The sequence below is a fragment of the Poecilia latipinna genome, unplaced genomic scaffold, assembly GCF_001443285.1.
Source record: "Poecilia latipinna isolate Pla-1442-1.1 unplaced genomic scaffold, P_latipinna-1.0 Scaffold258, whole genome shotgun sequence".
In the NCBI taxonomy this organism is placed as follows: Eukaryota; Metazoa; Chordata; class Actinopteri; order Cyprinodontiformes; family Poeciliidae; genus Poecilia; species Poecilia latipinna.
In genome coordinates, this window is record NW_015112874.1 from 580,186 (window position 1) to 594,709 (window position 14,524).

Below are 14,524 nucleotides of genomic sequence, written 5' to 3' on the forward strand. Positions count from 1 at the left end.
TGGCAGACACACACACACACACACACACACACACACACACACACAAAGTACAAAGAAGACGAGACCTTCAAACCCAAAACCCTTCCACCGAACGGGGAACACGCACTCACAAAACCGTACATGCATAAATACAAACACACAGAGACAAAACAGACATGCACAGACACACACACACACACACGAGATGGGGTTTGTTGTGTCTTTTCTTTTTGTCTTTGTGCATACACGCACACACACTCTCGCTCTCTGTGTGGGCTGGTTGTGGCCACAGCAGATGCTGTCCATGAATATTTTAGCCAAACTCTCTGGCAGAGTTTCCATTTGCATGGACCAGATGTAAGCAGCTGAAATATTTACCACTCCGGCCCTGGGAGAAGCAGGCCAAAACTCAGTGTGTGTGTGCGCGTACCCTTCGCGTCTGCGCGTGTGTGTGTGTCTCTTTGTGTACATGCTCGGTCTTGGCGGTGTGATTGTTTGTGTGTTTATTCATCAAAGTGACAGTATCTTTTTTTTTTTTTCACTCTTTCAGACAGAGATTGCCAAGCGGTTGAACGTGATATGTGCTCAGCTCATCCCCTTTCTGACACAGGAGGTGGGACACGTACACACGCACACACACACACACACACACTGTATTCAGTTCTCCATCTCTACTTTGTGACAGGAACCCACACAAAAGTGGCCATGCCCACATTTATCAATATCTGTCTCACACACACACACGCACATGCAGAGCTGCAGATGGACAGGACAGAGCGGTGTGCCTCCATTTAGACTAAAGAGCAATATTTAAAAAAAAAAAAAAAAAAGATGCTCATCGAAGGGTTTCATTCTACACCAATTGTCCAAGTTGTCATGTGCTCATTGAGGCACATCTCAGCAAATGTAAAGGTTCAGCAATTCAGTTGAAAAAGTGAACCTCAGGTGTTTTCAGCATTTCAAGCGTTTATTTCTGTTAATTTTAGAGATTACGGCTTATAGCCAGTTAAACCCCGATTTTATTTTCAAATGAAATTATAGTCACACTTAAGAGCAGTAAAGGCTGATGTACAGAGAAGTTGGTCTACATGAATCTAATACAAAGTAGGTGCACATTTGGGATTCCTTTTCATGAATTGCTGCGTTGGTGCTGCGTAACAGGGAAGCGATCGGCCTGTAGCTCTGCTGAGGCGTTCAGGCAGCTCAGGTTTAATTGCAGCCTGAGTGGATTGTTGGGTTTGGTGTTCCTCATCTTACTCCATAGATTCTCTACGGGGTTCAGGTCAGTTTGCTGGCCAATCAGAAACGGGAACACCACGGTTATTTAACCAGCTTTTGGTACCAGGTTGCGTGTGTGTGTGTGAGTTTGGGGTGGGTACCAACTACTGCTGGAAAATAAAATCACACCTCTATAAAACCAGCCGGCTGATGGAAGCGTGACGTGCTCTAAAGTTTCCCGGTAGGCGGCTGAGTTGACTTTGGGCTTGATCGAACAGAGTGGACCGACCCCAGCAGATGAGATGATGTGGAAACTTCGCACTGCACCTAAAAGATCATGGATTCTATTCCTTTGCATTTTTCCTCCAGAAGAAATGAAATGAAATGCAAGGTTTGCTTTTGTCTAAAAATAAGACTTTGAACCTCTTTTGCAACCATCGCCTCGTCTTCGCTAAGATGCTTCTGATTTCCAGTGATTGGTTTACCAGGAGGAATGCTGTCGTCCTAATCCATGTTGTGAACAACTGGAACTTTTCTCCACGCCTTGTGAATCTACTCTATGCTCTTACATATGCTTTGCTTCATAATTCTCCAAACCGGGCTCATGTTACCTAAAAAGGTTTTTCTACCATACTTTTTCCTTCCATCCAACGTTCCATGAATGGTCTTTGTGAACAGCCAGCTTGTTGTAATTTACTCTCATATAATACAGGCAGACATTTTTTGTGTTAAAATTGTCGTTTTTAATTAGTCGAGTGTTATTCCGATTCTTGGGTTTTAATTGCCAGAAAGCCGTAATAATCAAAACTAACAGAATGAAGACTGGAATTGTCACACTGTGTGTAATGAGTTTATAAACGAGCTTTACTTTTTGAATTGGACTTCTGAAATTAATGATCATTTCGAAGATGTTTTAATTTATGTAAATGCTCCTGTTTTTTTATGTAAAGTTAGCAGACTGTAAGTTGACTGGTTGGTGTTCTGGTTTGATCCGCAGCACCAGCAGCAGGTGGTCCAGGCCATGGAGCGCGCCAAACAGGTGACCATGGGGGAGCTAAATGCTTCGATAGGGGTACGTGGGCTCCTCCCTCTGCCTCAGAGCGTGTGTACCTTACACTCCCATATTTGATTTTTCCTCCTTTTTTTTTTCTTTTTCTTTTTGCAGCACAAGCCAACCTGTTGGCATGCGCTACATTTTAAAATGTGCCGACTTCATCGGCTCATTATTCGTTTTCACACTACGCTTAACAAAAACGGAGATTTGATTTCAGACCTCACTCGAGCGTCAGTTCAAGAAACATGAATGCTCCCAAAATAAGTCGATTTAAATGTTTGCTGGCGTTTTTGCAAACATCGAAACATTTTTTTTTCCTTTTTATTCATTTCAAAACTTTAATCAAAATTTTGTTTTTAATCAAAATTTTCACCACAGGGCTGTTAAATTGTGCCACTGCTTTGACCTTGGCATTTCTCCTTATGTGCACATCGCAGCAATTAGTTCCCTCCTCCTTCCTCCTTTTCCTCTTCTTAATTACTTCCAGTGAAACCACTTCCTCCACTCCTTGTAAGTCACCCAAGTTTCTCTCGTCTTTTCTTTCTCTCTTGCTCTCTGGGTTTGTATTCATTCTCCCGTGTGCAGCAGCAGCTTCAGGCCCAGCACCTCTCCCAGCATGCCCAGGGTTTGCCAGTCGGCCCACACCCATCAGGACTGCCCCACCCCGGTCTGGCACTCGGCGGAGGGTCCGGCCTGCTGGCCCTGTCCGGGGCTTTGGGGGCCCAGCTTGCAGCCAAAGATGAGAGGGCACACCTGGAGGCGGCGGCGGCAGCCTCCGCTGCTGCAGCAGAGCACCACAGAGGTACGCTTTAAATGAGGCGTGGCATTCTCTTTGTGTTGCAGAGCTTAGAGGGTTGATGAGTCCAATGTTCAGGCAGGAGCCAGACGGCATTTTTTAAGCAAAAAAAATAAAACACAATGCTGATGTAGGAGGAGAGTAAGCATTAAATCTTGGCATGGTTGAATTCTGATTGATTTTTCCTTTGGAGCGCTGTCAGGTCATAGACATAGTTGCTGGCAATAATACTCCTTGGGGATATTTCTGCACATTGTATGAAGTTACGGTGAATAACTTTATGATTATGTGCATTTCTTTGTCCTTTCTCGCCCTTGCTGCATTGCTGCACACTTCCTGGATGTGTTGGATGTTTTATTCCTCACCTGAACAGACCGGGAAGCCGGACCAGTGAGTGCAAATTACACCCCCACCTCACTACTGATCACTCGTGTGAAGCACAGTTAAACCTTCCCACCATTTTGTTCCACTAATTTTCATAGTGGGAATCCTGATCTAAATTGAGGAGCTCTTTCCACGTCACCCCTGTTTATATCTATAAAATGTTAGACGAAAAGTTGAATTCAAAATTCATTACATTGCCTTAGAAACGCGTTTAAAATCCTTGAGACTTTCCATATTTTATCACATTGAACTACAAATTCAGTTCATGGGAATTTTATGTGATGGAACAGCACAACATTTAGCAAAATTGTTGCTGATATTGTTCTTTTCCACACCAATAGTTTTTATTCACAAATTAACCATCATCTTAAGATAATTGGTGGTGGAGGAATTTTTTAAGGAGGATAAATATTTAACAACGCAAAGACCTATGTCACATTTCTTCCACTTCGTAATCATACACAACTTCTTATTGGTCCGTCACGTGGATGTTTATGGTTTTTTTTTTTTTTTTACATTTCCATCTTTGTGTTCAGAACTTGATTTGTATAGTTGTCGAGGAGTTGGATGCTAAAAATTTGCACAAAACAATCCAACAGTGCGTGGGGAAAAGTATATTCTAAAACTAGTCGGGTAAAGTTAAAAACACAAGGTCACATCCGTCTCTATCGCCGTGTTTTGAAAATGTCCTAGTTGGAGCGATGTTATTCCACAATGCGCTCACATTTGTTCTCAGCTTTTGACTTTAGCTCACTCCCTCTCCCATCTTCTGCACTGCCGTTAAGAAAACTCTGCCTCCCGCTGCTTCCCTCAGTGGGCCGGCCAGTCGATGCAGCCTGATATTCTTTCACATTCATCTCTGCGGCTCATGAGCCTGACATGATTTATGCACTCCCCCTCACCTCATTATCACCCTCTTCCTCCCTTTCCACCCTCACGCCCTTTCTCCTACTCCTCTGCACTTCCTTGCTTCATCTCCTCCTCTATATAAATTTCTCCTCTCCATCCTTCATCCTCACGTGTGCGAACGCTCACTCTTTTTGCCTTTTGAACCCTCCCCTCGCTGCAGAGCTCCCTCTCCAACGGGGACAAGGGTCGCCCAACAGACTACCTCAGCAACGGCAAGAAGAGGAAAGCTGAAGAGAAGGAGTTCATGACAGACTATGTGAGGACACTTTCATAACACTCTTAAATGTTTGAGTAACTGCAGGAAAGTTTCACCCAACTCCTCCAATTCGAGTCAGATAAAAGACACGGTGTCTTTTGTGCAGTGGAAGACCAGCAGACTTTGGGGAACTGCCCTCTTTCTATCTAAAATATTTACAGTTCTGACTCTCTGTACTGTTTTCTTGGAGTAACTGTGGAGGATCACATAGTCGAGTGAGTTTTAGCCAGTTATGTTGCTTGAAAGTAGAAAGTCATTGATTTGAGACTTGTTTACTGTACACTGTTAAAATAGTATAAGGGTCGTTTACATTGGTACTGCTTGTTTTTTATCTTTACTTCCTGTCAAGTTTGTTTGTCTATGCTCTCTGCATACAGCAGGTAACCTAGGAGTGTTTTATTTATTTATTATTATTATTATGCCCTTTTCTCTCGCAGGGCAGCGATGCGGATAAGAGCGATGATAATTTGGTGGTGGATGAGGTTAGTAGGCGGCCGCCGGCCTCTGTTTGCTTCACTTGACCGCTTTCATCAGCATGCACCGTGTAAACACAGCCAGCAGAATCACATGAATAGGAATAATGATGCCCGCCTCTGCTTCTGCCTGACCTCATTTAGACGCGCACACACCCACAACGCACACAGGTGCACAATCTGAGCTGCAGTTCAGGAAGCCTGCGGTGTTTAAAAAAAAATAAATAAAATTAAATGAAACATGCATGTACAATCCTGAAACAATATAGTTTTCACATTTGCACAACATTAAGGCAACATTTGACTCGGCTTTAAAATGTCTTGAAAAGAGGAATTTTTCTGATTAGTTTTCTAAAGTGTTAAAAATCAAGTAATGCTTAATGAATTTTGTGCTTTTTTACTTTGATATGCATTTCTGTTAGATTTATCTCTGATTTGACAAGACACACCTCTGTTCTAACTTTGAGTCTGTCTGAAATTAGGTTTTTAAATTACTGACTGAACACGCTTTTTACTTCTCTGGACTCTTGACCAAAACCTGCAATAAAAGTGCAGGTTTTAGTAATTTCTACAAATCAGACCATAACTCTTAAATCAAAGAAATATGACTTGGGAAGGACACTCAAATCTCGATTACCAACACAAGAGTTACAGATTTGGAAAAGGACACTCTCTATGTTTTGCCCAGATGCCAAAAAGCAGTCTTTTTTTTTTTTCCTTGTCCTTTGTTTTTCTTGTGGATCCTGCATTTAATACTTCTATTTAAACTTCAAGAAAAAAAAGTCCAGTAGTTTGATGCTGGAAAAGTATGCAATTTTGATGTTAGAAGGTTCAGCATCCACTGAGGATTAAAGTCTTTTTAGGGTGCTTGGAGATTTTGTTCAGGCTGACATGCAGCCAAAACAGCCTCCCTAAAACGGAAAGGGTTTGAGCTCAGGTCATAGTTTCAGTCTAAACCTCCTGTCTTGTAGTGAAGTGCTCTCCAAGATCATGTCGAGATGAACATCAGTGAATTGTCAGCAGGCTCTGTAACTGCAGGATATAGACAGAGAGGAAGGTGTAATGAAAGACATGTTTCTAAGTTACCTGTGATATGTGTGTTAATGATCAGTTAAACATGTATGAGTCCAGGTTAGTAAGAGCTGCTATGTTTTTGAGGTAACTTATGGAAGTTTTTCTCAGGTGAAAATAGGATTTCAAAATCTACAGCTGCTTTAAAATGTCTTAGGAAATGCGTTAAATCATAAACGAGCGGCTTCGGGGAAGTAAAGAATCTCATTCAGTTTGTTTGTTGGTTTTTTTTTTCTTCAAAGAGAGCATTTCCTTTAAAGGTTGAGATCAATTTCCTGAACTTTAAACTTGAATCTTGTTTAAAGCAAAACAGAAACTTTAGCTGCATCATTTAGTTTTTACTCTAAGCAGACTTTGGTTTGCTGTGAGCACAGCGGAACGACCCTGACAAACAAAGAAACAAAGCAAAACAATTTCAAAACCGGACAAATATCAAATGACGTATAAAAAAAAAAAAAATGAAATGGGAGCTACGGCTTTTGTTCTTTTGTCATATTTAATACACTGTTGCATTTTGCATTCAGGACCCATCGTCCCCCCGCAGCGTGCAGTCGTACTCGTCAAGGGAGAACGGTTTAGACAAGATCCCCCCGTCCCGTAAGGAAGGGCCCCCGCAGGCCAGCCCCACCTCCCTGGCTTCATCAAGCAGCGCTCCGTCCCCCTCCCGAGGCAAAGATCCCCCACAGGTAGATGGAAATATGTGCTGTCAAACAAATCTCCGCGTTCCTCTTCAATACCACATTCACATGTGCAGCTACACGTAAAGCGTTTCTTTCTGAGCACATCGCTTTTCCGTGCTGCCACACTGTTATTTTGCCATTTTGTTCAGGATCAGTAGTTTCTCACTTATTGTGCTACAGCCGTCCAGCCGTCCCTCAGCGATTGTGTTGCCACTTTGTCATTGTGGGTTATATTTTGCAACTCATTTGCCTTCTCAGTCTTTTTTTTTACTGATGAATTACTTTTTGTGTGTTTTGCTTTTATATACAAATCCCTATAAAATGCAAGTTATGTTATTCTAAAAATAACATACCCAGAAAAAGAAAACGAACAAAAAAAAAATATGTAGCTGAATAAGAGAGAATAAAAGAGAAAATGTACAAGATTTGTATGGACATTTGTGCACGAACACCTTGATTTTAGTTTTTAGCAGCTGTGTAATTATCAAGAGTTCAGTGCTTCTGCCTCCCTGAGACAGTTTGAACTTTCACTACTTGACAATTATCCGGCATTCATTTGTGTTTTTGACACTGAAAAAGTTTGAAAAGCAAAACTAAAAGGTAAACGCCAAATCCAATCTGCACTGTCTGGATAATAATGGGGAGGTTTAATGAATTTTAAGGGGAATCAATAATTTTACCACTTGTGTTTTTGTTAAACGACAGTCTTTTTGAACTGAACAAATCTATTAACATTAAATGTTGATTTTTCTTCTCTCTAAAAATGTCTGTGGGAGAAGATGCTGCTGCACTGAAAGTATTTTTAATTTTTTTTTTATTTTGTAATTTTTACTGGAGCCAAAAAAATATTTTGAGCACTGAATGACTGAATATAACGAATGAATGTACTGTAGTGAATAACCTGCCACCACATCTCTGTCCTTATCTCTGTTCCTGTCCTCCAGAGAGAGAAGTCTAGCACCCCTGGTATGAAGCCGGGGACCCCCATGTCTCAGGAGTCCAACACCCCGGGGCCGAGTGGGCCCCCACAGTTCAGACCGGTGCCAGGAAAGCCCGGCGTCGACCCTCTTGGTACTCGCGTCTCTACGCTTAACCATTCAGTAGCTTTAATGCTAAATCTGTAACTCTGCAATTAACAATCTGCACTCAACCTTTCAATTAGAAATGGGATTTCACTTTTGCACTTCAGCCCGCAGTGACCCTGTTCCTTGCAGCGTCGGTCAGAGCCGGGCTGCACTAGTTGGTATGAGCGTCAGCCCGCTCCTCGCCGCCGACCACCATCTGGACTTAATAAGCAGCTGTGGGCAGAAATATTCAGCGTGCTTCACTTTTTAAATGGAAAGATTAGGAGAGGTGATGGACTGTGACTGTGAGCCGCTTCATAATGAGCCTCCATCTAGATTCCACTGTATCTTTCGCTCTTTCTTTCTTTTTTTTTTTTTTACACTTCACTTGTTGGTGTCTGCTCCAATTTTGCACACTCTATTATGCATGCGAGCAAGCATATATATACACAATGCACCTACATGTGGCGAGGAGGACATAAAGGATGGGGATACACACAGACTTACCACGTGCTGCCTCCGTGCAGGACACCACTGTGGCCAGCAGGGGTCAGTAGTGGTCCAGTCCTGCAGCTGGTTCACAGCTCGTCAGTCACAGGTGTCTAAAAGGCTCGTTTTAATAGATTTTGCATCATGTTCAAGCCGGTGACAAAAATCACACAGAAGGATTCTGAATGACTGACGCACTGAATTGTTTCCTTCAATCACAAATTTGTTCAGAAGTGTTCTCCAGAGCGTTGAACACTCTTCTGTCTCCTTCTCTCCCAGCTCTTGGTCTGAGGAATCCCCTGGCGGTGCAGGGGGCCTACCCTCCGGGGGCTTTTGGCCTGCCCCCTCCGGGGGTGAACGGAGATCTTCCCGGGGCGGGGGGCTACGGCGCCGGCCTCCACCTGGTCTCCCCCCAGATGAACGGAGCTGCGGCGGCGGCGGCGGCTGCAGCTGCTGCGGGCTACGGCCGGTCCCCTGTGGTGAGGCTGGCACGCTGCAGACAATTTGTCTTTGCAGTGTCACTGTCATATGTGGTGCCTCAGCATATAAAGCTGTCAGAAAGGGCAAAAATCTGGATATTTATGGAGACGACATGAGTGTTTCAAAGGAAAAGCAACTGCAGTGTGATTTATCTTTAAAAATCTGGCAGTCTGTGACCTTGCCTCTTAAAAACCTCTTTGCTCTTTTATTATCTTGTTTTATTCAGATCTTTTTATCCAGATACTGTCACTGCATTATCCATTTTAATGAGCTAGTGCTCTTCTTTATGAACCACTGTCTTTTTAGTCTCTCCTTAAGCCATTTTTTTTTATTATTCTAAGGCATCTTATCTGCTGCAGGTGGGCTACGAGTCTCCACACTCACACATGAGGGTCCCTGGGCTTCCGGCCAGCCTGCAGTCGGCCTCAGGAAAACCGTGAGTTTCCTTTTCCTAATTATTAAAATCTTCTCTGGTTCAAAAGTGGTCCCGCCAGTTCAGCAGAAATTTCCAGCTCAGTGTTCAGGTCAATGGTTTGTTTTGTTTTTTTTTTGTTTTGTTTTTTTTTTTTGTTTTTTTTCTTATTTTCAGTCTTAAACAGAAGCAGGAGAGACAGAATCCTTAAAAAGCTCCCAGGTTTTCTTTTGAATAATGTGATTATGTCTCGTATATTACACATTCTAGATGACAATGAGTTTTTACCAAAGACCAAATGCGGCGCTTTGTAAAAGTATTCGTCCTGCTTGAACTTTTTCACATTTTCTCTCTTTACAGCCACAACTTTCAGCATATTTTAACTGTAATTTAATTTGTGATCAACAAACTAAAAGCGCTGGAAATAAAATACTTGGTATGCGAAATGTTGTACAGATCAAAACCTGAAAAGTGTGGTGAGCATTTACATTAAGCCCCCCTTTTTTGATATCTCTAGATTAAAAATAAAAATCAGTGAGTTGATTTCAGAAGCTACTTGATTAGTAAATAGACTCCACCTTTATTTCACTGAATTTCAGTATAAATGCGCCCAGAATTCACATTCCTCACTGTGAAGCTCGGTATTGGCAGCATCATGCTTTGCAGATGCGTTTCTTCCTAAGGGACGGGGAAGCTGGTCAGAGTTGATGGGGAGAACGACGGATTGAGGAGAAAATTTGGCATTTTGAAGATTTTAAAAGTGGAAATTAACTGCTGTTCAATATTCAGTATGATTAAATTTGAGGTATTTTGCAAATAACTCTGGGTAAACGGTCCTGCCTCTATGTGCAAAGCTAGAGTGTTTAATAAAAGACTTGGAGCAAAAAATGTTTTGAATATTGAATGAGGGAGGCGTGGGGATGCTTAATACAAAAGCCTGCTACACTTTTCAGGTTCAGTATCTTTCAAACCACATAGTTTTATTAGCTTTCTGCCTTGTCATAAGCACAGTTAAACACAAATCCAAAAAAAAAAAAATCATCACTCTTGTTTCAATCATAAATGCATCTTTCAATCAGTTCTTTCCTCTCTCCTCTTCCCAGCGCCTACTCGTTCCACGTGAGCGCCGACGGCCAGATGCAGCCGGTGCCGTTCCCCCCCGACGCCCTGCTGGGCCCGGGCATCCCGCGCCATGCCCGTCAGATCCACACGCTGAGCCACGGGGAGGTGGTGTGCGCCGTCACAATCAGCACCTCCACACGCCACGTCTACACCGGAGGCAAGGGCTGCGTCAAGGTGTGGGACATCAGCCAGCCGGGAAGCAAGAGCCCCATGGCCCAGCTGGACTGTCTGGTGAGACATGATGGGAGAGTGGAAGCCAAACGCAGCAGCAGCATATTTTATTGCACCACGCGTAAACTTTAACGCACTCCACACCCTCCGTGTCCGATCAGAACCGGGATAACTACATCCGCTCCTGCAAGCTGTTGTCTGACGGTCGGACCCTGATCGTCGGAGGCGAGGCCAGCACGCTGTCCATCTGGGATCTGGCCACGCCGACTCCCCGCATCAAGGCGGAGCTGACGTCGTCCGCCCCGGCCTGCTACGCCCTGGCCATCTCCCCCGACAACAAGGTCTGCTTCTCCTGCTGCAGCGACGGCAACATCGTCGTCTGGGACCTGCACAACCAGACGCTGGTCAGGTAGGAGCAAGAAACGTCAGATCAGTCTGAAACGGTTTCAGTCGGACGAGGAGAGCAGATGGAAACTAAGAAAATACCCAGATTAGTTTTTTAGTAAGTTGGCGCTGGTGAAGTGGGGAGGAAGAGTTCTGGTAAAATCAACTTTAAAAAGGCACATTTCTGGTTTTCAGCTGAGGTTCTGTCTCACTCTATAAAGTGTAATTTGTAAAGTTCCTGCCAGGTTATTAATGGTTTTACCATTAGAGCACGGGGTAAATACTCCCAAAGAACCATTTTCTTTCCCCACATTAGCACTGCAGTCTTAAATCTTCTACCACTGAATTTCCAGAAAAGACGAGCCATAAAGTCATCCGCAGGAGACATTTCTGCTACTGCATGTTCAGCTGTTTATCTACATGCAGTGCTGCAGCAGCTATTAGCATCTGTTGCTCATAAAACAGTCAGGAAACCTCCAGGACAAGCTCCCAGAGGACCCATCCTTTAGTTTATAAACTGACAAGCTTCAGGAAAGATGACCTGATATTATCTCCTCATGCATCTAAAATGCTGACAGCACCAAAATGTAACTGGATCTCATATAGTGGAAGGCATAATAGGTTAGCTAATCCACACATTTATGCAGATATTCATGACCATTTCTCTGTAACTTGAATAGAAAATTTAGGAAACGTATCGCCTCTTTCCGTTTCTGTCACTTTGCACCACAAGCAGTGATGTCAGTAATGCATTTCAAAGAAACGCGTTACTCTAATCCTACCACTATTTTCAGTAACGAGTAATCCAACACGTTACTGTGCTTCAAATCCAGTAATCAGATTAAAGTTACTTATTCAAATCACTGTGTGCTGCTATTACTTGGAGTTTTACAGACATTAGTGGAGCACACAAAAATTACTAAAGTTCATATTTTGGACTGAAACAATCTCCATTGTTCTATAAAATAACTTGCAATTAAGTAAGTATTGGCAAAAACAGGTGCTTACAGTAACTGATAAAGTAACTTGTAATCTAACTTAGTTACTTTCCAAATCAAGTAGTCAGTGAAGTCAATAAATTACTTTTTGAAGAGTAATCAATAATCTTATTAAAGTTACTTTTTCAAAGTAACTATGCCATCACTGGCCACCTGAGCATCAAATGTATAAAAGTCTGAGTGAATGATGTAACCAGACTTTCATACAGTCTCATTGTATTTTGTGTGTGTCACTGCATGTGCTTCCAGTCGGGAGAAAAATCCTGTAATTCATGTAGATGAACCGTCTCCCTGCACTGCAGAGAGTTTACAACAGGAGGGGGAGCAGATATTTGCAGAAAGAAACGTTCAACTTGACATGATCTGGGTCATGTGGCTACTAATTGTGGAAAAAAAAAAAAAAAAAAAAAATTAAAAAAAACCTAAAAATTTCCTAGCACCGATCCTTCTGTCACATTTTAACTACTTTAGTGGAAAAAACCCCCACTGATGCCTGATGGGTTTTATGTCCTTTTTTGTGCAGGCAGTTCCAGGGCCACACGGACGGAGCGAGCTGCATCGACATCTCCAATGATGGCACCAAGCTCTGGACGGGAGGGCTGGACAACACGGTCCGCTGCTGGGACCTGAGAGAGGGCCGGCAGCTGCAGCAGCACGACTTCACCTCGCAGGTACTCGGTCAGGACTCTTGCTACCTGAAGTTAGCATCCTATAAATGACACAAAAAATAAAAACAATCACCCTCCCTGTGCGCCCCAGATCTTCTCCCTGGGTTACTGTCCGACAGGCGAGTGGCTGGCTGTGGGGATGGAGAGCAGCAACGTGGAAGTGCTGCACGTCTCCAAACCCGACAAGTACCAGCTGCACCTCCACGAGAGCTGCGTCCTCTCACTCAAGTTCGCATACTGCGGTACGCACACTGAAAACATGCATTGACTACGTAGCACTACTTTAGGGTATTTAATCACAGGGAGGTAAAAACCCATTTTACTCCCGGTCGGAACCATCCGTAGCTCACCCCCCCATGGGGCTTTATCTGCTGACATGACAGCAGTGTGTGTTTTGTCCTGTAGGTAAATGGTTCGTGAGCACGGGGAAAGATAACCTCCTAAACGCCTGGCGGACGCCCTACGGATCCAGCATATTCCAGGTAGAATCTGTTTTATTTTCACACAGGACACAATAGATTTGACTCAGCAAACCTGAGAGCTTCAGTTTCTCTTTAAACCTTGTAGTTTGTAAAGCTTCCTCTTCCTCTTCGTCTCTCCGCACAGTCTAAGGAGTCTTCATCAGTTCTCAGCTGTGACATCTCACCTGATGACCAGTTCATCGTCACCGGCTCTGGGGACAAGAAGGCCACAGTCTATGAAGTCATTTACTGATCTCTGATTGGCTCCTCACTGAAAGCTAACGATCCCCGGGGGGAGAGGGGGGGCGGCAAGTCGAGGCCCCCCCCTCACCCCTCCCTGCACCAGTGACTGTACAGGGTGTCGGCGGTGTGTGAAGAGCAAGAGACACTCAACTCGTACTTCGTCGTTTTGTTCGCGTTTGTGAGAAATGAGCGAGAGAGAAGCAAGGAGACGCAAAGTCACATCTCTGGAAAATAAACTTTGGTGTTTAATGCTCTGAGAAAGCTGGTTAGTCTATAGCTACGCTAAAGTGGGATTCCTCCAAAGAACTTTTCTTTTTTTTTTGTTGTTCTTTTTTTAAAAAGAAAACAAAACAAAATAAAACCTCTGTAGTGCAAAAGAAGTTAGAAGAAAACATTTCTTTTTTTCTTTTTTTCCCCCCCCTTTTGGATTAATTGCAAACAGTTGAACTGATTTGAATGGAGGTTTAATTAGAGCTGTCCTGACGGGGGTCCAAGCCGGAGTCATCCCGGCCCTGTGTGAGTTCTGATCGGCACACAGCACATGTCGGGGTGCTCTACTGACGTTCCAGATACTTTTTGCTTTTCCTTTTTTTTATTTTTTTTATTTTATTTTTTTATTTCAGCATCATGATTGTAACATTTTTTTCATGTATACGTGACAGAACAGGGCTTAGTTGGTTTCCTCTGAAACATCCAGAGAATCGGACTGTTTTCATTCATTTAAAATTGGGGAAAACGATCTCGAATACAAAGACTTGGAAGTCGGTTCAAACGACACGTTCTCTTGTGGTTCAGGGTAAGCGCGTCTTTCATTCAGTATTTCATGTTCTTTCGTTGTATTTGTTAGGGCACATACAGATGGACTGGCCTGTATTTTCATAGCTACCATTCTGATCCATGAACATGTAAATAAAGGTCTCTAAAGGCAAAGGAGATTGTCCTCTGACTTCATGTTGCTTTTAGAACATCGATTTGAGCATCTGCTTCTGAAAATCCAACAGTGTCCTGCTTTTTTTTTGTTTGTTTGTTTTCTTGACCTTTGCCTGTGTGTGTGTGTGTGTGTGTGTGTGTGTGTGCGCTTGTGATGGAAGAAATTAAAATAATCGCACACCAGCACAAGTTTTCCAAGTCAGGCTTTTGGCAGATTTCATCTGGATGTTTCAAACTGTGCAAAGAAGGAAAAAAAAACTGGAAGCATTTGTTGCCTATTTG

General features: G+C 43.2%; 1 protein-coding gene across 3 annotated transcripts in view; it reads left to right on the top strand.

Annotated features, from left to right (window-relative positions):
- The window catches only part of tle2a (TLE family member 2, transcriptional corepressor a), a 53,338-nt gene extending 39,093 nt beyond the window's left edge, over nt 1-14,245 (top strand). The window contains exons 5-20 of one of the 3 annotated variants that reach the window (XM_015033165.1): nt 530-592; nt 2,195-2,299; nt 2,837-3,053; nt 3,421-3,437; nt 4,501-4,596; nt 5,034-5,078; nt 6,665-6,826; nt 7,765-7,891; nt 8,653-8,852; nt 9,213-9,289; nt 10,369-10,618; nt 10,720-10,967; nt 12,464-12,611; nt 12,700-12,850; nt 13,014-13,090; nt 13,215-14,245. In XM_015033165.1, coding sequence (XP_014888651.1) covers nt 530-592; nt 2,195-2,299; nt 2,837-3,053; nt 3,421-3,437; nt 4,501-4,596; nt 5,034-5,078; nt 6,665-6,826; nt 7,765-7,891; nt 8,653-8,852; nt 9,213-9,289; nt 10,369-10,618; nt 10,720-10,967; nt 12,464-12,611; nt 12,700-12,850; nt 13,014-13,090; nt 13,215-13,322 — 2,091 coding nt within the window. In that variant the 3' untranslated portion in view covers nt 13,323-14,245. The remainder of the gene's footprint in view (nt 1-529; nt 593-2,194; nt 2,300-2,836; nt 3,054-3,420; nt 3,438-4,500; nt 4,597-5,033; nt 5,079-6,664; nt 6,827-7,764; nt 7,892-8,652; nt 8,853-9,212; nt 9,290-10,368; nt 10,619-10,719; nt 10,968-12,463; nt 12,612-12,699; nt 12,851-13,013; nt 13,091-13,214) is intronic. The other 2 variants (XM_015033166.1, XM_015033167.1) reach the window with 2 other exon arrangements.
- The last annotated feature ends 279 nt before the right edge of the window (nt 14,246-14,524 follow it).